Raw genomic sequence first — 26777 nt, forward strand, 5'->3', positions numbered from 1 at the left:
AGTGCCCTGCTCAATGCTCTCAGTTTGTAACTATTTTTTTTCCCTTCCCTTCCCCCATGGTCGTCGGTGAGGTTTGTCAAGTTCCACATGAGTGAAAACGTATGATACCTGTCTTTCTTTGACTGACTTATGTCACTTGGCATAATACCCTCCAGTTCCATCCACGTTGCTGCAGATGGCAGGATTTCATTCTTTCTCATTGTTTGGCTGTGTTTTGTGATACGAAATTCTTCCCCCTACCATGTTGACCCATCTCTGACTGGCACTAAGCATATTGATCAGACTAATATCCATAAGAAAGTCCAGCCTGGTTGGCAATATGTGGGTCTTAGATCTTGAAGAAAGAAGCTATGAATAGGTTACTACCCAGGGACTTATTAATAAGTAGATTTCAGGAGGGCAAAGGTTTGGCTGTTGAATAGCAGGTGTTAGGGGGTTTTAGTACCATAGCAGGCTCTGTATCAATCAGTGTTGTGATGTAACTGTCACTACGAAGTTGATTCAATCTGAGACCATTGATTAAAGCATAGTATTAGGATGAAGTGGTAGTTCCTTTCTGCTCTTTACTGGTCTTTGGAGAACTAGGATTGGTTTTAAGCATTTTATCTGTCTGTCTCTTTTTCTACTTAGAGGGTGTGTGCACATACTTGCGAATGCAGAGGAAGGGCAGTGGGGGGGGGGGGGGGGGGAAGAGAGAGAGAGAGAGAGAGAGAGAGAGAGAGAGAGAGAATTCCAAGTAGGCACCATGTCTAGTGCAGAGCCTGATGAAGGGCTTGATTCCACAACCCTGGGATCATGACCTGAGTCAAAACCAAGAGTCAGATGCTTAACTGAGCCACCCAGGCACCCCTAAATATTGCATTTTAAATGTGTTAAACTATCTATACTATATGGAAAAGATGACTAATGTAATGAGAAGGATCAAAGTGGTATCGTGGAAAACATTAGAAGGATGTAGGGATTTAACTTGAACAAAAGGAGTTTGGGTGCAACATTAAATAAAATCGAAACCTCTTAAAATGGTCAGTGAGATCCTGCCTTGCCTTATTAACTTTATCTCTTTCTGTTTTTAAAATTTTTGATATAGTGTGTGAGCAGGAGAGAGAGAGAATCTTAGGCTTCATGCTCAGTGCACATGATCCCACAACCCTGAGATCATGACCCAAGCCGAAATCAAGAGCTGGATGCTCTATCGACTGAGCTACCCAGGCTCTGTTTACCTCTTAAGCCTCATCTTATGCCATTCTCTTTTATATTGTAGCCATATGATTTTCTTTCAGTTGCTAAAATGCCCCAGACTGTGGGCAGACAGTGTTAGAGTCCTATATGTATGTTCTCTCTTTTGCTTGGAATATTCTTCTCCCTTTCTGATCCCTAAGGTCTCAGTTTAATGTCACTTCCTCACAGCAGCTTTTCTGGATGTCTCCTCTCCCGTGTAATGTAGGTTCCCACCCCCATTCTTTTTCATTGTCTCATTCCCTTGTTTGCTTCCTTCATAGCTCTTAATTGAATAATTTTATCTGTTTACTTTTTTACATGTTCTACTCTAGAATGTATGCCTACAAAGGCAGGGCTTGCATCTGTTTTGTTTACATTTTCTCCTCTAGGTTCCTAGCCACAGTGCTGGCACATAATACTTGCACAGTAAATCTCATTTGAATGAATAAATGACACAGTACTTACCAATTCTACAAATAATTTTGAAAGGGTTGTTATAAGAAATATATTGTAGATTTGTTTTGTATGGGTCCAAAGAACAATTAGAAGGTAACAGGTTGTAGCTCAGGGGTTAGACAGTTTTCTATCCTGGATAGGTTCAAAAAGAGACTGAACAATCACTTAAGTGCTTATAAGAGTATGGGTACTTGAATGTGTGTTGTACCACATTCAAGTGCTATTTTGATGAGAGTTGTAAATGAAACTTCTTTACTAATGCAGAAAAGGAAACAGGAGTAAATACAGGAATCAGACATGATGGTAAAAATATCATTATTGGTGAGGCTTAGATAAGCATCATAATAATTCACAGGGGTTATTTATGTCAAGCATGCACCTTACTCTTTTCTGATCTCAGTAATCAAGTATGTCCTAGTGAAGGAGAGTTCGTTTAATAGATGTGCGTATTTCCACTTGAAAACACGAAGCCATGGGAATGGTGTTCCTCTGTGAGTGCGTGCGTGTTTGTGTGTGTGTGTGTGTGTATTTCATTCATTGAGTTTTGAGGAGCACTTATGTCCTGGAAGTACTGTGCTAACTGCTGGAAAGAGCAGTAATCAAAAAAGATATGGCCCCTGCCTTCATGAAGTTTGTACTGTTGTGGGAAAAACAAACATTACTTATACAAATAAATGTAATATTTCAGCTATAATAAGTGCTCCAAATAAGAGATATGTAGCACTGTGAGAGCATATAATAGGATAATTTGTAAGTTTTTTGTGTGTCAGTAGTAATTGAAGCTTTGAGAGGGAATGAAATTAAGGGGAGGATAAAGGGGGATGTGATGTGAGCATCAATGATTAATTGCAACCTTTAGTGACCTGGCCAAAGAGAAAAACCTACCAGAGGAGACTGCCCTCCCTATACTTTCTTCCCCACCCCCCCCTTTTGGGCTTTATTAAATTTATAGTCAACCAGGGATATGGCTGTTATGGGGGGAAGAGATAGCTTAAAGTGAGTCTGTCAAAAACTATACCCCTAATACTAGCCACTTCTCCACTCTGTATCCTTCTGTGACACTGGGGGCTAATTTACTCTTTGCCCCCTGAATGGTCTGAAATGTGTAAGAATAGTACATCAAATATTTTATCTTCAAGGCCCCTCTATACCCTAAGTTAAAAATAAACACTTCCTATTCTCTTTCCTATCGTAAATTATACCCAATTATATTGTGCCATAGAGAGTTCACCAGAGATTTTATGTTGAGTCCAAGTGGTAGAATACAGATACTCCAAATAAACTGTCACTAATATTATAAAAATTCCATATTTGTATAAGTCATCTCTATTAGATTCTTAGGGACATATTAAAGATACTTGTTCTTTATTAGTTATGATCTAAATAAGTGGAATTCTCCATTAAGTTGAACTCCAAAGAAATGAAAATTCCCAAATATTCTGAGGTTTTTACTCTACTAGATGTTGGCCATGGCAGTCTCATTTCCTGTCCCGAGAGCTGTTGTCGTAAGCAAAATAATGTTTCCAGAATCATGTTCCTGTGGTCAGAGATTGTTGTAGAGGCCAGAAGGAAGAATAGTAGTTCCGCAACCTCAGTGGCATGTCAGGCAGGCTCTGCCAGGGTCACTCTTCTTATCTTCTTCTCAATTCAAAACCAACAGAGAGAAGCAGACTATATTCTCTTTTTCTCTGTTTAACGTAAGTTGAATAATGTGGCTTGCATTTGTGGCCATCTTATCTTCTTAATACTTCCCCCTAATGAATTAAGGGCCTTACCATACAGATGAACAGAAGTTGTGAATGCAGTGGGGATGTGCCGCCTTGTTAAGAGTGAGAACAAGGCTGGGCCAGCTATGCACAGTCCTTCTTTCAGTCTCAGATCAGTCAGTGCAAAATAGGCCAGCTTCTTTAGACTTGTTATTTCTCAGATGGTTTTCTTATCTCTGGGGAAAAACATTCATTGCTCCATTCATTGATGTTTGTTAGTGATCTTTGATTTATTACCATTTAAAACATACTCAAGTAAAGAATGAATCACGAGTACATATATGTTACCTTTCTGGAACCAAGTTGGTTGCTAGGATATGAATGAAGGTTGTAACACAGAGGTTCCAGTAAAATTAATTTGTATATTGGGACATTTTTACATTAATATATCCACACAGTAAGATAATCCCTAAAAAGCCAAATTGGTTGTATCATCATATACCATTTATAAGATTAGGTTATAGACCTTCATTTATTCCCTTTGAGACATATGTGTAACAGAATATCATATATATAGTTTTGTTGTAAATATTCTGCACCTTTTTATTTTTATTAACTTTTTTGACTGATAGCCTTTGCAATGATATTTTTATTTCTTTCTTAATCTTTCCATATTGGTCCATTCTCAGTAGCAATGGAAAATAGTTACCACCACATCTCAGCACACAAAGCATTCTTCGTCTATTACCATTTCAGAATGTATTCTGAGGCCCTTGGGAGAGGCTCATTCCAAAGCCTGAAAAATACTTCTGAATTTACAGTAGATCTACTTCTATACTTGTGATATTAGACTATGGTTTTCTTTAAGCGCTTTAGTAGGCTCTAATAGAATTGCTGATGTTAACATCATTAAAAGTTTTGTCTTGCTGCTGCAGTGAGTTTGAAAGTCTTGAATAATGTTGTCATAAGATGTCAACTTCCCAGAATCCATTATATTTCCAAAATACATACATATAAATCCATAATATTTGATCTTTCCAAATTAAATCAGTGTGTTAACCTGGCAGGTGGAAGCGTAACATTATTCTGGAATGCCAGCTCTCCTTTTGATGAGTTCTGCAATTGCCTAGCAGTATACAACTTGTCCTTTGACCAATGTACTTTTAAAAAATGTTTCTGTTGATTTCTTTAGCTAAGGGCAACCAAATCTTAAATTTTTTATGTCTTTTCTCTCAGAACTTTTCCCAGCCCCTCATCACAGAGCACTGGGTATAAAAAGTGAAATCCTTTCTTTTTAAAAGAGTGGTTGTGTATTGGTTAGGCAGTCATTTCTTCTTTCCATCACTAATTTCTTGATTACAGTGTTAAATCTGGAGCAATAGTGTAATTCTCTGAGGCTGGATAGGTACAGGTTACATATCTGTTCCCTTTATACATGCATAGTCATGTTTTGACTTTCGTGATAATTTTTTTATTTGGATTTTAAAGAAATAATTTGACTTAATTTATCGTTAGAAAAAAATAATAACCATAGTGCTAGTTGCGTTGTGCCAGGACAAAGTATATTGCTCTGTTAGTTACTTTTCTTTTTCTGGTGCTACATTTAAAAGACTTACCATTAAAAAATGCCTTGTGAGAACATATAGGTCTTCATATTAAGCATAATCCCAATAAGTGTTCAGAAACATAACACTTAATGAAAATTGAGCATTTTAAAAGTTATTTTTTTTCTGCCTCAAATGACTCAACGTCAGCTCCTTAAAAAGCCAAGGAGCTTATTAAGCTACTGTTGTCTCTGAAGACAACTGTTGTTTCTGAATGTGTAAGAATAAGATCCTGATTTGGAGTTCATATCCCCTCTAGCATTGCTGTTGCATCCTTTTATGTTAGAATTGGGAAGAGATAACTGTTATTAAAGTTCTTATCTCAAACATTTATAATAAACTAGAAGTAGATAGCAGTAACATAACACATTTAAGTTTTATTTTAAACACAGAAAAGTTGTGGATTTATTATAGCTAACTTACTAAGGTATAAAACTTACTGAATAGAAAAAAGACTGGATAATTCATCTGATTACTTGAAATTAGATGTCTATTTGGAAAAGATTTATTCTGTAGTTATTAAGAAATGTGAAGAAAAACTTGCTTCTAGAGCTTAAGCCAGAACTAGACATACTGTACCTGAACTGTACCTTATAACTTTGTTAATAATTTTGTATGTGTTTATAATTATGTTAGCATAATTGATGATCTTTAACAAATAATTATTTTATCTTGTGTTTTTAAATACCTTATAATGTAGTATTACCAATCTCTGGAATGAAGTTGGAAACCCTTTCCAAATAGGACATTTTCCTGTATTGTACATATTAAATATAATGATGAATCCTAAAGTGTTTTTTAACATTAAAAAATGTTCATGATAACAAAGGCAGATATATTTGTTAGGCTTTTCTATTATAATTATAAACAAAAATTTGAGTTCATTACAACTTAGTCCTCTTGGCTTTACCTAGAATAAAAATATGCTTTAGTCCTTTTGTATTTGTTTAGTATTTCCTGTTTCACGTTTGGAGCTCATTTAAGATAGTTCCTAAATAGTTGCTAATATTGTATTAATGGGAAACAGTTCTAGAAGTGGACATTTGAGTTTTGGGGTAAAAGTAACTAGGCGTTAATAATTATTCAGGTAGTAATTGATCGACTGTGCTAGTGTTTTCTACAGATCCCTTCTTTTATTACAGATCTCCACAGGATAAAAGAACACTACTTGTGAATTGTCAGAATAAGAGTCTTTCACAGTCATTTGAAAATCTTCTTGATGAACCTGCCTATGGTTTAATACAAGTATGTTTCTTAATCTATTTTGTATTAATCTATTAATCTGATTGCATTATTTTATATCCTCCCACCTCTTACTTTCTCAGAGATTATATGGAATGGGCAAGTGCCTCTCTATGTGTAAACTTTATGAAACTATTCTTTGTAAGTTTTTAAAAAGTTTTTATTTATTTTGAGAGAGAGTGGGTAAGCACAAGTAGGGGAGGGACAGGGAGAGAGGGAGAGAGAGAGAATCTCAAGCAAGCTGTGCACTCTCAGCATAGAGCCCAGTGTGGGGCCTGATCTCACGAACCGTGAGATTATAACCTGAGCTGTCATCAGGAGTCAGACACTTACCCACCTGAGCCACCCCAGTGACCCTATTCTCCATAATTTTTTAGAAATAATATGCATATTATTTTTAAGAGTCAGAAGCTTCTTTGGTTCTTAGTTACCATTAAGACAATTTTCCCCTTTGTTGTAATTCTGAAATTGGACATTAGATTTTTATTGTTATAGCTTTCACTGTTTGAATCAGGTGAAAGGTTACTGGGTAAGCCACTTTGAATTCATTAATGATAAACTTAAAAATATGGTTTGAATTTTTTTTTTTCATTTATTTATTTTTATTTACTTTTGAGAGACAGAGAGACAGAGCATGAGCAGGGGAGGGGCAGAGAGAGAGGGAGACACAGAATCCGAAGCGGGCTCCAGGCTCTGAGCTATCAGTGCAGGGCCCGACGCCGGGCTCGAACTCACGAGCCGTGAGATCATGACCTGAGCTGAAGTCGGCTGCTCAACTGACTGAGCCAGCCAGGCGCCCCTGAATTTTTATTTTCCATTTAAGTAGGTTCATTTAGGGTCATGATAATCTAATCCCCCTTAAAGTATTTGAGTATATTCTTACATTTGACTAAAGATAATTCACTTAGCACAGGCAGAAATAAAGTTAATTTATTTTTCACTCAGATTTTTATGTAAACGAATGAAATCTTTGTTTATTCACTTATTCAAAAAATGTTGAGTGCCTACTGTGTCACAGTGCTTACTGTGTCTCTTTTTGGTTCTGAATGAAGATAACAAGATAAAGAGAACATTTGAGGAAGGAGGACAAGACAGCTAGACACCAATTAAAGTAAAAAGTGAAAAAAGTTTTTCTTATGTGAAAATAATCATTTAAAAGTTAGACCTTTAAAAAGTAACTAATTTTACTAAATATGAATAAGCAGGCAGTTTGGGATTTAGAAGTAATCCTAGCAATAGAAAAACCTTTAGCTGTTTTCCAGGGCAGCACTGTCCAGAACAGATTACACTCACTGGCATGATTTTATTAACCTTATACAGTAAAACCTTAGATTGTGAGTAACGTGCTCTGCAAAATGAGCAAGCGTTTTTAATAGATTTTAACTTGATAAACGAGTGATGTCTTGCAGTAGGAGTAGTACATGACACCCAATGTCACATCACAACTGAGCCACTGGTTCTTGAAATTTGCTTTGTGATACACGAGTGCTTTGGATTACAAGCATGTTTCCAGAATGAATTATGCTCGCAAAGTAAGGTTTTACTGTAATTAGATTAAAATGTCAGTTAATATTTAAATATTATGAGCTTTGAAACTTAGCTATTCAATATTTTCTGTTAGACTAGTTTGGTTGTGCACACTTCAAGAAATATTTTTTTTGTGAAGGCAGGACTGCTAGACAGAAGAAAGCTGTTGTGGGCCATGCATCAGTGGAAAGTAAGCGCTGCATATATTTGTGATGTATGCAGATCAAATAAGTCTGCAAATCATTTGTTTATCTGGAATTCAATCAGTAGCATTAACTTGCTGTTTATATACTATTTTAACCAAATGAAAAATTGCCTCAGAAAATACAAATTTTTCTTTCCAGAAAAAAAAAAAATTCAAGATAATCTTAGAATGCTGTTTTAGTTCTGATTTCCCCCCTTTAAAAAACATTGCCCTTTTGCCCATCAGAAGGTATTTTCATTCTCGATTTGAATTAATAATGCTAATGTTTTTCTTCTTACTACATAGAAAATTAAAAAGGACCCTTATACAGCAACTATGGTAGGATTTTCCAAAGTCACAAACTACATTTTTGATAGTTTGAGAGGCAGTGATCCCTCTACACATCAACGACCACCGTCAGAAATGGCAGATTTTCTTAGTGATGCTATTCCAGGTTTAAAGATAAATCAACAAGAAGAACCAGGATTTGAAGTCATCACAAGGGTGAGTGGAAATTTATATGAACATAGCTCTATATTCTAGCAAGAGAAATCCTTTTGAAACATGCACTGGATGTGCTAGAAATAGAAACTCGATTTTGGTTATATCTGCCTCTTTCTCATAATTCTTTCTTACAACTTTTTTGCTAACTTACATATTCTAACAACTAGTACTTGTTCTGCCACCAAATTCTTGGGTTGTTCTTCATCAGTTACTGCTTACACTTTGTTAATTAAGTTGGATCTTTCTTTTATTACTTTTTGATAATAATGAACAGGTTGTTTGTTTCATTGAGTGTGTAGCAGTGAGAGAATAGTGTGCCTTGCATATTGTTCCTAGTTCTGTTCCTAGTTTATATGTTTATCTCAGTAGGTGCCAGAGGCAGCTAGTCAGGACATTACTCTGAGGCTTTTATTCTCATATCAATCTTTTCTTTTTTAAGTAAGATGGATCTTTAGCCCGGAATTATGACAGATCTTTATAAATGCCCAACAAGACTTTTGAATTCACTACAAGTTTAGGCTGTACATAGTTAGAATGCTATAAATATCTAAATTGTAATACTTAAAAGGCTTATCTTGCAGATGGCATTTTAAAATTACCAACATCTGTTAATTGAATAAAAAAACTGTAGAAAATACCAAGTGGAGCTAATGGATCATGAATCACTTCTGAGAGCTACAAATTTTAGTTTGGAAGAAAAGCTAATTTTAGAATATGATTAGTGGAATAGTACTGTCTTTTTAAATAATATAGCATACCATTTAATTTGAAGGGTCTCTTAAGGAATTTACATGTTGAATGTTTTATACTTACATAATTGAAACTCAAAATTGCAAATGTACTCCTATCTCTGAATTTATAACCCTGTTATTTATATGTTTAGTGGGAAGGAAAATGTATGGAATGCTGTTATAGTTCATAAGTTGAACATTGGAAAATAAAGGAAGATATTAGAAATGTTTAAAATCATGTCAGTAATAAATGGTATTTATTTTAATTTTTATATACCTTTATTTCATTTCACTGGTTAAAAAAGTGTACTCCTCATTCCTTATTTTCTTAATTTAGATTGATTTGGGAGAACGACCTGTTGTTCAAAGGAGAGAGCCAGTATCCCTGGAAGAGTGGACTAAGAACATTGATTCTGAAGGAAGAATTTTAAATGTCGATAATATGAAGCAGATGATATTTAGAGGGGTAAATACCTTAATAGGGATGATACTTGAAACTGCTGATATTTAAGTTTTCTTTCTTTATGGGAGGTGTTTGGGGAGTCAGGGAATGAATTCCTTTTTGATAAATGATGTCTTATAATCCCTGTAGGACAGAGTGAAGTCCCTTTGATGTCCCTGAGGGTTGAGTGGGGGAAGATACCATTAAGTCTAGGGAAAGATAGTCTTCTTTACTTGAAGTTCTGTGGGTTATGTGAAGGAGGCATATATGTACCCCAGTGGTAGTTTCCTTATCTAGTAAGATTGGACTTAGAAAGACTAATCAGTCCCTCTGACTTCTATATAATCTACTGTATACTCTGCATTGTTGAAGCTTTCTGGCAGCTACTTAACATCGTCTGAATCTGGAGGTCAGGAACAAGGTGTAGTATTCATTGAATTGAGCTATTTTTATATATAAAACTATCTTTTAAATATTAGTCTTACTGTGTATTTATATGCAAGTTTTGTGAACTTAAAAGTATTGCATACTTTTTACGAATGCGTTTAATATGCATGTTTTCTTTAGGGACTTAGTCATGCATTGAGAAAGCAGGCATGGAAATTTCTTCTGGGCTATTTTCCTTGGGACAGTACCAAGGAGGAAAGAACTCAATTACAAAAACAAAAAACGTAAGTAAGGTCTTTTGTCATCAAAGAAATTAAAATAATTCACTCGTACAAATTCGTATAGTGCTTCTAGATGACTATTTGAAATAGATGAAGGTATGGGAAAATAATCTTATTTTCATCTTTTTAATTGAAAAATTATGAGCCCTGTAGTTATTTCAAACTAGTCATTTCAAACATTGCAGTTGTGTTGGTGAATATGTAGAAAGATGGCAAAAAAAAATTCCACTTCCTTTATAAAAGCATTTTGCATAAATGAAAAATAAGATATGGATTTTTAAATACATCATTCATCTTGATTAAGTTTTACAATTTATTATGAAATTATAAAAATGGCCCATAAGAAGTGTATTTACCATTTAGGTTAATTACCTTTATTTCCCTCGTGCTCTTGTAACATAAACTAATCTTTCATTTTTTTTGGAAGAGTGTTTCTCTAAGTAATTTCTCAGTCTTGAAAAGAAACAGAGGTGAACTTTCCAGGTACCCTTCATATTCCCAGTTCATCAGTTTAGCCTTTGATTTAAAGCTCACTCTGAATCTTTATGTGCGTATTTAAATTTTCAGACCATCCTTTCTCTTTCAACACCTTTGCAGTCCTCCTAAGATATTTCACATTAACAAGTTTGTGCAAAAACTGATTGAAAAATGGAACTCTTAGGTCAGATTAAAAAAATAATTTATAGATTTGTATTTGTAATTATTCAGAAACTTTAGTGGTTAAAATATTTAATTACTAGAATAATTTTAGGTATCATATTAAGGATTAAGGTAAATGCTTTCTTAAAATCATACGTAAATATTCTAGTAGTTTAAGTAAAGTTTATGGTAAATATAAGATTATTTTTCCTTTGTTTTCACTCATGTATCATAACTTTAAACATTTTACTATCATTTATAACCTCACATCTGACTAGCATCATAAATGCTTTGATACATTGTTTATACAAAAACCCAATTAGAATTTTTAAAAATATAGTATTCTAATAGCTTTTTTTGGTATAAATTGTCTCCTGTAGTGATGAATACTTCAGGATGAAACTACAGTGGAAATCTGTCAGTGAGGAACAAGAGAAGAGAAATTCGAGGTTAAGAGATTATAGAAGTCTTATCGGTAATTTTTTCCTAATTTTAAAAATGTATGAGAGCAGTTTACATTGAAGTCTTGGTAGGATTTAAGAAGTGAAATATATGCTACAGAGTAGGGCTCAAAAGAGATATCAGAATTGGAGAGTACATTAGAATATTTATTTGATGTTCTTGGTTGTTCCTTTTCTAATAGGATATGAATTCAGTCATTATAAGTACTGATATATTTCATTTTCAGTTCTAAAATGTGAATTTTAAAAAGTGTTTAACTTTATTTGCTTATTTAATTAATTTTATTAAATTGTCTCCCTTATTACAAAAAACAGTGTGTCTATTATAGAAAAATTAGGAACTACAGATAAGCAAAAAGAAGAAAATAAAGATTGGTTTTGTTTCTGTCATGCAGAGATAACTATAGTTGATAGACATTGATTTGTGTCTCTCCAGACCATCTCTAAATATGCATATAATTCATTTTTTTAATAAATGACTTCAGATAGTAAATGTTTGTTAATGTTTGAGAATTGAATAAGAATTCATCTAGGAATAACTATTTCATAAAAAAGAGATGTTTGACAGAATTTTACATCAAAGGAATTAGACTTATTTCCAGAGAGTAAGTACTGGGTCATCTAGCTCTTATGATAAAGGCCAGGTTGGTGTAAGTTATTGAAAGAATACATAGTTACTTCTGTACATGTCTTAAAGTTTTAAGTTGATAATCTCCATTTTACAGAAAACTGAACCATTGAAAGTATAATTGACTTGTCCAAGGTCACATGATTTAATAAGAGCAGAACCCAGTTTCAGTGCTCTTAACTATCTTGTTAGCTAGCCTCTACATAATTTTAGGATAGCTTTGGATAGTAGTGGAATTTACTTTTTAAATTCTTATATTGCTTTTGGATTTATTTATAGCTTCACAAATAAAGATGGGGAATGTTTTTACCACCATGTTCAACATCACCTTCCCATGGAAGAAGAAAATCTCTACAAATTATAGTTAGAAAGCCCAACATAAACAATTTGGTAGCTTTTGTAAAGACATAAAGACAAATGATGAGATCTTTTTGGTAATAGTACTTTGGATTATAAAGTTTTCATTTGTTCATGTAAGTCATCTCTACCCAACATGGGGATTGAACTCACAACCCTGAGGTCAAGAGTTGCATGCTCCTCTGACTAAGCCAGCTGGGTACCCCAGTACTTTTGGCTGTAAAAGAATTTATTTTTCCAAAAAATAAATTATACTGGAATAAACTGTGTCCTTCCTCCAGTTATCTCAGAAGGTTGGGGATCTTGAGGCATGGAATTATCTGAAGTTTCCAACTGAAGTCCCCTGCTGTTTTCACTTTCAGTAGGAAAAAATGGTAATGGACTGTTTTTTCCTGCTTGAACATAAAATATTTGAACTGGAAGGGATCTTACAGATTAAGTAACTTTTCTTTCTTTTCTTTTTTTTTTTTTTTAAGTTTGTGTGTATGTATGTCTTTATTAATATAAATAAGTAAGTAATCTTTTTACCCAGCGTGGGTCTCAAACTCACAACCTCGAGATTGAGAGTTGTGTGCTACCCCCAACTGAGCCAGCCAGGCACCCCTTAATTAAGCCTTTTCTTTCCACATGCTATGTCATCTTCCTTTTTTTTTTTTTTTTTGTTAGGGAGCAGTGATAATGGTTCTGATAATTCTCAATCTTTCTTGTGTCTTATTCTCACTTCAAGGAGTTTGGAGGAAAAATGTAAACATTTCAAATCAAAAGAATTGAGCCATACTTTCATCCAGTTTTTTCATTTTTAGTTCAGCAGATAACAGACTTGAAGCCCAGAAAATGTTAGTAAATTGTCTTCAGTCATCTGTCTAGTTAGTTCCATAGCCCAGACTCATTCATACTCAGATCTGATTCTTAATTCAGTTACTTTTCAACTGTACCATACTTTCTACCAGTAGAAGTATATATAATAAGTTGGTTTTAAAGGATTCTTTTTCCATAGTACTTTTTCTCAAAAGTATTTTTTGGGGAAAGGTTGCCAAAAGCTTTTTGTTGTTGTTGTTGTTTTCTTTGGTATAAATTCATTTTATTAAAAAATACACAGGTAAGCTGTAGATCTTGTGGTTAGTGCCAACGTGTTGGATTTTAAGTATGAAAAGAAACTATTGGAGCATTTTGAATAAGACCATTTTATTTGTATTTTAAAATCAGTATTTCTGCTCTATGGAAAAATGGATTGTCAAGGTACAGGTAGGAACAGGGAGACCAATTAGTAGAGAACTCTAAGAGATGGTAGTAGTGGAAATATAGATAAGTAAGTGGATTCAACTTATATTTTGGTGATGGAATCGATAAGACTTTCTGATGTATTAAATGTGGGGTATGAAGAAGAAGAGAATTTAGGATGGGACTACATTTCTTGACTAAAGAAATTGGCCAGTTGGTGGTGCTACTTATGGTGATGAAGAGAATGGGGGATGGTGAAATGGAATTAGATATAACTTATATACCTTATAGTGAGATATACAAATGGAATGTCAAGGGACTAGTTGAGTAATCTGCAACAGTCTGGGTAGGAGATATAAATTTGGATATTATCAGTATAAACATCCTCGGGAATGGATGATATCATTTGTGGGGGGAGGGGGGGAGGCAGATAAGAAGGCCCAGGAATCCTGGTCTTTACGGCACTGGTTTCTAACTTTGGCTGCATGTTAGAATCGCTAGGGATCTTTTTTAAAATCACATTTTATTTTAAACATTCATACATTCATTCATTCAATAAATATTTACTTAGTGCCTTTATGTACTAGGCCCTCCCCTAGGCATTGGGTATTCATGAGTGAACAAAACAGACAAAAGACTTACCCTCAAGGAGCTGTTATCCTTGTGGGGAAGAACAGACAGTAAACAAGATAAGTAACATGTGGTATGTTAGTGATAAGTGCTAAGTAGAAAAATCAGACCGGCAAGATGTTAGGAAGTTTATTGGTCATGTTGCAGTTTTAATGTGGGTGACCTGAAAAGGCTTTTATTGAAAAAGTGGTATTTGAGTAGAAACTTGAAAAAGGGGAAGAGTGAGCTATGCTGATATCTAGGTGAAGGGCAGTCCAAGTAGAAAGGAACAACGTATATTAAGACTGGTTTTCACCCCAGGTTCTCTGCATGTTTGAAGTACAGCAGGGAGGTAAGTGTGGTTAGAATGATCTGGGGTAGAGTATAGAAAGTAAGAAGTTCAGAGAGGAAACAATGAAGGAATAGGTACAGATCACATAGAGCCTTGTAGTTCTTTGTAAAGACATAAGCTTTTCCTCTGAGTGTGATGGGAAGCACTGGAGGATATTTAGCAGGAGTGATACGACCTTTAAACAAATCACTCTGGCTACTGTTTGGAGAATAGCTGTAGGGGGGCAGGGGTGGAAATAGATCATGTGAGGCTATTGGTATAATTTAGGCAAGAGATGATGGTTGATACAGAGCACTAGCAGTTGAGTGAGATTTGAATAGAGACTTGAAGAAGCAGAGAGTGTATGCCATGCAGCTATCTGGACGAAGGGCATCTGGGCAGAGGGGAACAGCATGGTCTAGACTTGTTTGTCCTTCAGGACCTCCACATGTTTGAAGAAGAGCAAAGAGGAGACCCATGTAGCTCTCTAGATTGAAGTGAATGGGAGGGGTGGCATGGAATGAATGGATGGGAGATCTCAGCGTTGGTTTCTATATGTATTTTGAAAGTTTGACACACAGACATACACACACACACACACACACACACACGTATGTATCTGTGTCAGACAAGGAGAGCAAAGACTCAAGAATGACTCCAAAGTTTTTAAAGTGAGTAACCAGAGGAATGGAATTGTAGGTTTTTAATTAAGACACGGAAAACTGTGAGAGAATCAAGTTTGAAAGGAAATATTTGGAACTTATTGGACATGTTAAGTGTGAAACTGCCTATTGGATGTTGATACATTAAAATGTAGAGTTGGAATTATATGTATAGGGCTAGAATTTAGGGGAGAGAAGGGGGCTGGAGATAAAAATGTAGAGGTCATCAGCATATAGATGGTGGAGGACTAGATGACATTGCCAAAGGAGTGGTGTATTTAGAAAAGGAGGGATCCAAGAACTGAGCTCTGAGGTAGTACGTTATTTTTTTTTTTTTTTATTAAAAAATTTTTTTGTTTACTTTTGAGATAGAGCACGAGCTGGAAGGGGAAGGGAGACAGAATCCAAAGCAGGCTCCAGGCTCTGAGCTGTCAGCACAGAGCCTGACTCAGGGCTCGAACTCAAGAGCTGTGAGATCATGACCTGAGCCAAAGTCAGATGCTTAAGAGACTGAGCCACCCAGGCACCCTTCTGAGGTAGTACTTTAACTTATAAACAGGAACAATTAGGAGAAATCAGCAAAACAGACTGAGAAAAGAGCCAGAGAAAAAAAGAGGGAAAACCTGAGAGTTTTGACCAGAAGTCAAGTGAAAAAAGTATTTCAACAAGGAGTAACTAGGATGTCAAGTGAGATGAAGACTTGGGTTGACCATTGCACAAGGTATTGAGATCACTAGAGATTTTGATTAGAGAGGTTTTGGTGAAGTGACAACCTGATTGGAGTGAGTTCAGGAGGAAACGGGAGGAGTGGATTTGGAGACAATATATACAGCTCTTTCAAGAAGTTTTGCTCTAAACAGGTGGAGACAGAATGGGATGCCATTCAAGGGAAAAGTGTGGTTAAGTAAGGTTTTTATGAAAAGAGAAACAATAGTATGGTTGAAAACTATGTAAGAAAAACTCATGAAACTGGAGAGGGAGACAAGAATTACTAGAGCTGCGTCCTTGGGTAGCCAGTAGAGTATGGATTTCACGCACAAGAGGAGGGGTTGGACTTAGCCACGATCTTGGAAGCTCATTTAGAGTGAGTGATAGGAGACAAGGGGACTGTGTGAATACAAATGCAGTTATGTGGTTAAAATAGTAGAATCCTATGGAAGTTCTCCTTGGATAACTTCTGTTTTCTCAGAAATAAGAAGCAAGGTGTTCATCTAAGAGCTAGAGTTCGGAGAATATACCATATTGGAAGCTTAAAGATAGAGAAGATGTAAAGTAGTTCTATGAATGGGGACAGGGAATGGATGAAGGAAACAGAGCATGAGTGCCAGGCAGAATTAGGGGCCCACATGAGGTTACTGATGGCAAATGTAAAGTGGGATCTGTTGGGGTGGTTGTGTTTTGCTTCAGTCTTTTTTAGCCATAATAAGTTAAGTGGAGAGTTGGTTTTAACGAGGGTTTTTTTTTTTTTTAAACTTACTAATTTTCTTTCTAGAAAATTAGTTTCTAGAAGTACTTCCCTTATAAAATACTTTTATATATCACTTTTGATCCCTTTTTGTTTTCTGCCTGGTATGTCACTTCTAAATATACAAGAGGAAAGAAATACACTTCATGAGGGTATAAATAATTTTTTTACCACATTTAAAACCCCTATTAAGGCAGATATATTCTATATTATTATGACTGTATAAATTGTGCTTGAGTTAATAAAAAAAATAAACTTATGTACCTGTTTGAGACCGAACCATTTTGATGTTTTTAAATGAAATTTTACATTTATTATGCTTTCTTTGGTATTGCTTTTCCTTATTTGTTTGATAAACGGTTCCACAATTCTATAGATATATACTTGGTTTTATTAAATCTAATGTAGTATATTTTAAAAAAAATGTTTTTTTTAACGTTTATTTATTTTTGAGACAGAGAGAGACAGAGCATGAACGAGGGAGGGTCAGAGAGAGGGAGGCACAGAATCTGAAACAGGCTCCAGGCTCCGAGCTGTCAGCACAGAGCCTGACGCGGGGCTTGAACTCACGGACCGCGAGATCATGACCTGAGCCGAAGTCGGCCGCCCAACCGACTGAGCCACCCAGGCGCCCCTAATGTAGTATATTTTAATAGAAAGCTATAATATTCTAATATTTTTTAAAAATGCCCTTATAGAATATAAACTCATGTCATCTTCTATTTGTTAGATTCTACTTGGTTGTAAAATACCTCCGCATCTCTTCACAAGTACAGGTTTACCCAGCTATCTGAAAGTAGAGCGTTCCTATGAGACCTTTCATAAGCCTAAATGGCATAAAGCAAAGAAACAATTACTATTAGCTTATATGAAAGATTTCTTAAGGATTCCCACACCCCAAAAATAACCTCTTTTAGACTTTTTTGATACCTTAGGACACATCTTGCTAATAGATACACAAAATAAATTACGATAAAGCACAGATGCTCACAGACACAGTTCAAAGCTATGGATGATTGAGGGTAAGTCCCGGGAAAAGAGCTTGGCGGGACCCATCTGGCTGCCCAGGGTGCATGCTGCCTGTTGAATGTTATTTTTGCTTCTGGACGTTTTTTGGAAAAGTGAAAATCCTCTTCGGATTTCTTTTGGTTAGTGAAAACGGGTACTAACGTAGGTCTTTTGTAAAAGTGAAGTGGTGTAATGCAAACTTCTGAAAAGCGGGAGTATCTGTATGGACAGTGTTTTCAATTTATTCAGTTTAAAGGGGTGGAGTGCAGTGGGGAGAGGTCAGTTATAACTTTTAAACAGAATTGGTTATAGAATAAATTAATCATTTTGAATTTCTGTAAATTATTTTTTAATTTACTGAGGGATTCGTTTGGGAAAGACCGTTAGTAAAGCCTTTCACAATTAGCTGCATTTGCTAGTATCAGTGTTTGGGAATTGAATTGTCAGTACAGTTTGGGGTATGCTCGTGGTAAAGCTTCCAAATCTGTTTTCAGTGTCATGAAATCATTTCCAGCAAAATGTGGGTTTTCATTTTTTCAAAATTAATACATATTGTTTATACTAATATATAAATTGAATAATGTATATATGAGAATAAGGAAGTCATTCGTCCTGAAGATGATTATGGAACATGACAAAGAAGTTGATAATGAATGAAGCAGATATGAATGAAACAAATCTCTTTGATTACACTTGATTGCCTAAGAGCTTTTTTTATTACCATTTTCAGATAATATGGCCTATCACATGCATTCATGACTGGCAGTTTTATTGCTAACTAATGTGAATTATTACTTGGTATTGCTTTTAATTAATTGAAAGTGTTTTCTACTATTAAAAAATTTCTATGTTTAGATAAGAATTGAGAAATATTTGAAAGTATACCCATAAGGAAGTGGACCGATTTTTGAAAAAGTATTCCAAAATGTTACTTTATTGCATATCTGAAATAGAATTTGATGATTTTTTTTCATTAAGTGAAAGATTGGCAAGAGAGTGAAATTAGTACCAAGAAGAATTTTGTTCTTGTAAGAGGTAAGCTTTATAAGAATCTGTTTTTTGAAAGGTTTTCAAATATGTGATGATTTTCCTCCTCAGAAAAAGATGTTAACAGAACAGATCGAACAAACAAGTTTTATGAAGGCCAAGATAATCCAGGGTTGATTTTGCTTCATGACATTTTGATGACCTACTGTATGTACGATTTTGATTTAGGTAAGTTCTCCTCTGACATCCTAATTTAGAAAGATTTATGTATATTTATTTTAGAATTTAAATTTATGAACCTATTAGATGTATGTAACAGCTCTGTGGGCTAGTTTCTGTAGGGATTGTTCTACTGGACTGGAAACTTAGAAGGCTGTGATTCCCAAATTGTGCACTGAAGAGCACAGGGTTGTCACAGCATACTCGTGGGACAATGTGGGATATTTTAAATTTTTGAGAGAGATCATGAACTCTGTAGGGTACTGCTGTAAGTCCTAGCTAAAGTAGTTCAGAGTTTCAACATTAGATGGTCACATTCCTCCTGATGAAGTTAGTTTTGCAAAGCAGGGCTTCAGGCCTTGCTGTGTGATTCAGCAAGTACTGTGTGAAAATAGATGAGGGACAGGAAATGGGAATGGTGGTTTCCAATTGGATTCCAAGGTTTGAGAAATAGTGTAGTGCCCAACAGGTGCTGAGTTCTTAGGACATAAATAGATATTAAGTTGTTTGGATCTAACTACTTAATAAATGGAAGTGTTAGTTATTTTCTTGAGCTGAGGAGTGCTTTGGAAAAAAATTACTTAGATGTTAAGAAGTCTGTGAACTGAGAAAGTTTGGGAACTTTTATTTGGAAAACTTTTCTACTTTGTGAAGGAAAATACTGATGTGATGTCTTGGGCAAGCCATGCAGATAATTATCTAGGCCATGTAGAACTTCACTCTCTTTTCTTGATAACTGTGTTTCCTGCCAAGAATGGGTTAGAAAGACAGGCTGAGAGGGGCAGTTGCAGCTTGCATGGGGAAGGGATGATAAGAGTAGAAAATATAAGGAATCGATATTTTAAGGGATAAGAGAACTTGAGTTGTTTCTTTAAAGGACGAACAGATTCTCTAAGCAAGTAAGTAAGTATAAGTAATGGATAAGTTTCTGAGTTATCTACCATGTGAGTAACTTCCAAGTAGAGAATGGTGGAAATAGATGGTTTCCAGATTATTTTAGTAGAGCTTGAAAAGGTTTTAGAAAAGGTAATTAGATATTTAATGTATTAAACCCAAGTGAGCCTTGAATTGTGGTACATTTTCTTCACTGTTTGTGTCTATGTAAATTCCTCTTGGCTTCTTTTATATGTTAGGGGAAGATGTAAACTCTGTGGATCTTGAGGCATCAGCCTCTTTGGTGAAAGTAAATGGAAAAACAGATTTATCTTTAAAATGTAAAATTTAGTCCTATCTATCACCTCAAATAATGAGCCTCAAATTGGATCATTGAAAACCTATTGGTAGAGTAGTGCTTTTCAGGTTAGAGAATGCTGTCATACTTGATTTTGACTCTCATAGCAGCCTTTCAAAGAAGTGGGGAAATCATTCCGATTTTATAAGGTTATATTGATTCAGAGAGTGACTCAAGGTTGTACAAGTAGTGAATATTGGACTGGAGTAGAGACCCAGGTCTTTATTTTCAGGCTGGCATTTTCACCTCTATACATCCACCACACTGACCCATTGCCATTTTACTGTAGGGAATAGGACCATTGTCTTAGGGAATGGAGGCATTGCCCTCTACTGTCAGATGATAATTTTGAGATAGGAATTCATGCATATTCGTAGGAGTTCCTGAATGCTCAGTTTTTTCAGGGCGTAGTCCAGCTAACTGTATAAATTACTGTCTTCATTTGTCTCTATTAATCCCTCGTTCTTTCTGGGCAAGTACCTAAGTTATCTGAAACATAGTCAAGGTTCCTGTTAAGAACTCTGGCCTTGTGAGAAATCAGTGTAGTTTTCATAAAGCAGTGGACCAAATTCTTGACTTTTACTCATGGCAAAGTAACCTGGGCTGTTGTAAATTTACTCTTGTAAGTAATTCTGTCATATTGAGTTGTTTGGTTTCATAGACCATATAGATGAGGTATAGGTATATTTACATTGAATACAACGTCATGAATAGTGAGGAAGGAGACAAAAATTACCAAAAGCAGACAGAAGAACTCAAGAATAATTTTTCGTTAGTGCAAAGGCACTACACTTAGGATGTTTCTTGGGAGATATCTTTTTTAATGGTGTATGTACATGATGATGATCCTAAATAACCAATAAAACATTAAATTATATTTGAAATACCGTATGTAAGAAGGCAGAGAGTGTCTAATTAAAAAAAATGATTTCCACCTCTAATATTTTGTATTTGATACCCTAAGGGCTGAGGTTCAGTTAACCTGGAAATTGACCTATATGTAGGTGATTTTTTTCTTTGCAGTGTAAGAAAGTGTGTGCTAGGATAAGGAGTTCATTTCTCATGCCCACCCCCCTCTGAAAGAAATTTGCTGCGGAAATAATTTTAGAGAACTACTTGCGAAATTGTAGTAGTGCTGATTAAGATGTGCATCAGTCAGCACTACTGCAGGATCTTAGTGTCACTGAATGCTAATTTAAACAGCTTTAATCTTTCTTTAATTAAAAGGAATTTGTACATTAATTCCACCCCCGCAACTCATGACATACCCCAAAGAACATCATGTATAAAATAAAATAGATTAAAAGCAACTAGAGTATGAAGATTAATTTGACTACTTGCTTCAGCTAAGACTTGTATAAGAAATATGGTAGTGATCTCATATGAAAGCTGAAGACTTAAATGATTAAATAAACTTCTTAGAAATTGTCATTCATTATAACTATATAATAAAGCACTTTTTTTTTCTAGACGAGAGGTACTTGGTAAATCTTTTGAATAGCACACTTCGAAATATTTTTATTATAGACTGTATACAGTCAGACCCAGTGAAGTACTCTTTTGCACTTTGCTGAATTCAGATCAAATTTCTTTCATACTCTAACTGGTTTAGCATTAAAAAAAAATTTTTTTTAAATGTTTATTGACTTTTGAGAGAGAGAGAGAGAGAGAGAGAGAGAGCGCTAGTTGGGGAGGGGCAGAGAGAGAGGGAGACAAAGAATCAGAAGCAGGCTCCAGGCTCTGAGCGGTCAGCACAGAGCCTGACGTGGGGCTCGAACCCACAGACCGTGAGATCACAACCTGAGCCGAAATCAGAGGCTTAACCAACTGAGCCACCCGGGCACCCCTGGTTTAGCCTTTATGTTGGTCATTGCTTTCACTGTGTCAGTGCCATCTAGAGAAGTTCTGATGATAACAATTTAGTCTTCCTTCTAACCCACTTACTCTTTTAAAAGTGTTTTTATTAGGGTTCTGCAGGAAAACAGAACCATTAAGATTCTGTATGTTTATGTATTTTTTGTGTTTATATATATATTCTTACATATTTTAACATATATATCCAGAGAGAGAAAGAGGGAGAGAAAGAAAAGAAAAAGATTTCTTCTGAGGTGATTTCTTCTGAGGTGTAGGCTCACACGATTCTAGAGACTGAGAAGTCCCACAGTCTGCTGTCTGCAAGCTGGAGACCCAGGAAAGCCTGAGAGCAGGAGAGCCAGTGGTGCAGATGCCAGTTCAGATCTGCAGGCATGAGAACCAGGAGCTGTAAAAGGCAGGAGAAGATCACTGTCCCAATTCAAGTAGCTATTGCGAGAGCACATTCCACCTTCCTCCATCTTTTTGTTCTGCTCAGGCTCTCCATGGACTGAATGGTGTCCACCCACAGTGGGGGGCAGGGCGGGGCGGGCATCTGTTTTCATCAGTTCACCAATTCAGATGCTAATCTTTTCTGGAAACACTTTCAGGACGTTCACAGAAATAATGTTTAACCAGGCATCCGAGTGTCCTGAGGCCCACCCAAGTTGAGAGATAAAGCTAATCATCACAAGGGTGCAGGATTTTTAAAAAGCCTGTGATAAACTTGTAGAAATACTTACATTTAGATATCATATCATATGCCAATTTTCCCTGGCACTTTTCTCCAAATATTTTGGTAACTTTGTTGTCTGGTAGTGTAATCGGATGCCCACCATGGCAACCCAAGTGTTCTTTCGTGCTAATGCAAGTAGAGCCATACTTTTCCACAGGGTATCATGTAGACCTAGGTTGATAGGAACATAGGAGTAGATGATAGGGCAAGGCTCAGAGCAGATAGAGATAGTAAGGTGATCCCGAAGTGATCTGAGTTGTCTCTCTGTTATATCTCTGATCAGAAGTTTTCTCAAGAGACTCTGGCCTATATGCTTCCTGAAGTCCTTTGTTAAAAGTTTTATTCCAAAATAAGGAAGAGAGGTGTAGAATTGTAAATCATTTCTAGCAGAAATACCCTCTTCCCTTTTAAAATATATACTTTTAATGGCTTCAGTGCACATAGATTTTTGTGAATGGTAAGAATGTAAGCTTTGGACTTGCACATGAAAGACTATATTTTCCATGACTTCAAGCTACTATTAGAAAAAAATCTGTAAGTAACTTTAACAGATGTACCAAAGTTACCAAAGTTGAATGATAATCTGTATGTAAAAAGGTTTCATATGAACTTTTGTCCCTTTGTTGGTTCAAGAATGTGTCTTAAATCTGAAATCCATTGTGAAACAGTTAAGAAAATTGTTTTATAAGAGTTTTAAAGAGTTAAAGAGTTTTATAAGGTGGAACTAAAAAGTAAGCTTGACACGTTCAGGTGAGAAGCAAAACCAAGACTTTTATTTTTTTATTTTTTTTATTTAAAAAAAAAAATTTTTTTTTTTTTTAACGTTTATTTATTTTTGAGACAAAGAGAGACAGAGCATGAACAGGGGAGGGGCAGAGAGACAGGGAGACACAGAACTGGAAGCAGGCTCCAGGCTCTGAGCCATCAGCCCAGAGCCCGACGCGGGGCTCGAACTCACGGTCCGTGAGATCGTGACCTGAGCTGAAGTCGGACGCTCAGCCGACTGAGCCACCCAGGCGCCCCAAAACCAAGACTTTTAAAGTGAGGGGCCTGATTGTTTAACTTTACAGTTTTTCTTTTTAATCAAGGGCTGTAATTGTCATGACTGAGAATTATAGCAACATCCAGAGAAAGGTGGTCAGAGTGGTAGTTTCAGGTACAAAGTATTGATTGGATTACACCCAGTTGCTAGCATTGGTTGTGCATAGAATAACAAGAGAAAGGCAAGAAGAACATAGATAGGGCTATTTAAAAGAAATACATAATTTTGTACTTCTTTTGGTTTAGATTACCAGTGATCTGGTGGCTAAAGCAGTTGGACCCTTTTTAAAAGTTCTTATTTTATTTGGCTTGTTCATGGCCATTAGGGGCTGTTGACTCTTGGGCCCTGAAATGTTTTCCCCCCTTGACTTTTACAACACTTTTTTCATTTGTTTTTTTCCCCCTTACTTCTGACTGGTCCTTCTCAAATGTCCTTTGAATATATACACTTACATTTGATGTTCCTGTGGGTTTTTTCTCACCTTTCCTGTTTTATTGTAGTAATTTTGCACATTAATTTTTAATGTTTGTTTATTTTTGAGAGAGAGAGAGTCAGAGTGTGAGCGGCAGAGGGGCAGAGAGAGAGGGAGACACAGAATCTGAAGCAGGTTCCGGCCTCCAGGCCATCAGCACAGAGCCCGATGCAGGGCTCGAACTAACGAACTGTGAGATCATGACCTGAGCCAGAGTCAGATGCACAACCGACTGAGTCACCCAGGCGCACCCCTTAATTTTTAATAATATTACCCTCTCTTGATAGTGATGACCACACTGAAGACATAATAGCAGCTATATATCTGCTTGGCATCTCAGTCTATGACAACTCATCTTTCTTACCTGATTGCTAGACTTCCTCCTTGTTTGTTTCTTTTCTCGGTAGACGTCAATATCTACCAGTTTCTGAAACCAAAGAAAAGATGAAATTTTAAATGAAATTGTAATGATATGCACAGAAGAATTACATAAAGCTTAGGTTTTCAGAGACATGATTGTTTTTTGTTTGTTTTTTCTATTCTTAGGGTATGTTCAGGGAATGAGTGACTTACTTTCCCCTCTTTTATATGTGATGGAAAATGAAGTGGATGCCTTTTGGTGCTTTGCTTCTTATATGGACCAAATGGTAAGAACAGGGGCTCCTTCCTTTAATCAAACTAATTTTGAAAAATTTAGTTATATAATCTTACATAAGATTGATATTTATATTTTAGCCAGTTATGGTGGAACTTAAAAATTGCTCTATGTTGTTTGTTTCTTTTTTCTTGTTTTAAAATGTTTATTTATTTTTGAGAGACTGAGGGAGAGTGGGGGAGGGGCAGAGAGAGGGAGACAAGAGACAGAGAATCCCAAGCAGGCTCTGCACTGTCAGTGCACGAAAGAAAAACCCACAAACAGTGAGATCGTGACCTGAGCCAAAATCAGGAGTCAGACGCTTAACCAACTGACTGAACCACCCAGGCACCCCTGTTTGTTTCTTTTTTAAATAGCCTTTTCAAGGGGCTTGAAAATACTGACATTGTTTTTAATACAAGAAGTAGATAGTAAGTGCCTGTAGCACAAGAATAATCAGGATTTAATATCAGTAAATGCTTGTGTTCTGCAGAAGACCTATGAGTCATTATAGAATATTGATGAAGTAGATGAATTCAGTTCTTGTGAAGTAGTTGAACTTTCATATCATCTGTTTCAGAGATAAAGCTTAGTCATGCCAAGTAATATCCTTACTTTTTGTGAACATTTTTGGATTTTGTCATTATAGTAACTGATTTTTCTTCTAGATCTCTGTTTGAACTATTTGTAATGGTGACACTTTCTTAGTAATTCATTGTTATTTTCTCAGAAGCATGTGATTATTAGTTGAACTATGTTTATATATACATATTATTACAAAGAACATTTTATCTATTGTCACTGATATATCTTGGAGACAGAATTCTGGGACAATAGCACAGAGTATTAACAGGGAAATAAAATAGAACAGTCTTCTCAAGTAATCTATTAGAAAGAAAAAAAAATAGAAGAGGGCTAAGAGGAGATAAAGGCATATGAAATCCAAAGACCTGACTACATAAGTCACTGTACTGTTTCAGAGTAAAACTAATATACTTGCCGCTGGACCTTGAGGTTGGGTATTCAAATGGCTTGCTAGCAAGGGGATAAAGATATTGAATATATAATCATATAAAATGTTTCCTTGTAACATAGGGTTTAACTCAGTTTCTAGGATACGAATGTGGGATTTAGAAATAGTACCCTTCTCTTTTTTCTTTAGGCTATTCTTCCTCTCTTGGGAATTAGCTTGCCAGTTTTTCTTTGCCCTTCCAGTTTTTCCCACTTTTCCCTGTTTCTTTAAGTCTCTTATCCATGGTTCCAACTCATCCTCACTTCTACTTTTCCAAACACATATTTGATAAGATTTGATACTTAAAAATATCTTTTACTATTAAGTTAATAAGTATTTCGAACTGCATAGTCATGACCATGAATTAATGTTTTGGATTATTTGGAACGATTATTAATTGCAGTAATCTGCTAATATCATAGTTTGTCTTCCTTACCTTTTTGATTGATTTGATTTTACCTGCCTTCTTAGTTCCAATTACTCCCAAGTGCTCTAGAAACCTGAGGCATTTGTTATAAAGGTCTGTACAACTGATACTAATTGTATAAAAACCGTTGTCTGCCTTTCTTGTGTTTTTGTTGTTTATCCTCTTTTCACTAGAGCTAGTATGTTCCTTGATAAAAGGCTCATGTCTTTGTTTAACTAGTTCTCTGGTATGCTTCCAGAATTTTCCTAATGCCAACATGAGGTTTTTGTGCAACAGATTTTTGTAGAATAAACACATGAAGATTTCCCCAGTGCTTAGACACTTTAGAATTAACATGAACATACTGACTGCATTTTGATTTTTACAGTAATAGTTTCCATAAAATTGAGCCAATATTGACATGTGCAAAAAATGGACTTATGATGCCATATATATACATACATACATGCATGCATACATACATACTTGTGCATGTATTTAGGTCTCAAATGTAATGAACATCT

The 26777-nt window shown here is 35.6% G+C and overlaps 1 protein-coding gene across 6 annotated transcripts in view; it reads left to right on the forward strand.

The window, feature by feature from the left end:
* The window catches only part of TBC1D15 (TBC1 domain family member 15), a 100826-nt gene that overhangs the window by 64467 nt on the left and 9582 nt on the right, over positions 1 to 26777 (forward strand). For all 6 annotated transcript variants that reach the window (XM_042947185.1, XM_042947188.1, XM_042947186.1 and 3 more), the window contains 7 exons: positions 6127 to 6229; positions 8244 to 8441; positions 9510 to 9638; positions 10182 to 10285; positions 11302 to 11396; positions 18762 to 18878; positions 24748 to 24848. In XM_042947185.1, the coding sequence (XP_042803119.1) occupies positions 6127 to 6229; positions 8244 to 8441; positions 9510 to 9638; positions 10182 to 10285; positions 11302 to 11396; positions 18762 to 18878; positions 24748 to 24848 (847 nt within the window). The remainder of the gene's footprint in view (positions 1 to 6126; positions 6230 to 8243; positions 8442 to 9509; positions 9639 to 10181; positions 10286 to 11301; positions 11397 to 18761; positions 18879 to 24747; positions 24849 to 26777) is intronic.

This window comes from Panthera leo, chromosome B4 (genome assembly GCF_018350215.1).
Source record: "Panthera leo isolate Ple1 chromosome B4, P.leo_Ple1_pat1.1, whole genome shotgun sequence".
Taxonomy (NCBI): domain Eukaryota; kingdom Metazoa; phylum Chordata; class Mammalia; order Carnivora; family Felidae; genus Panthera; species Panthera leo.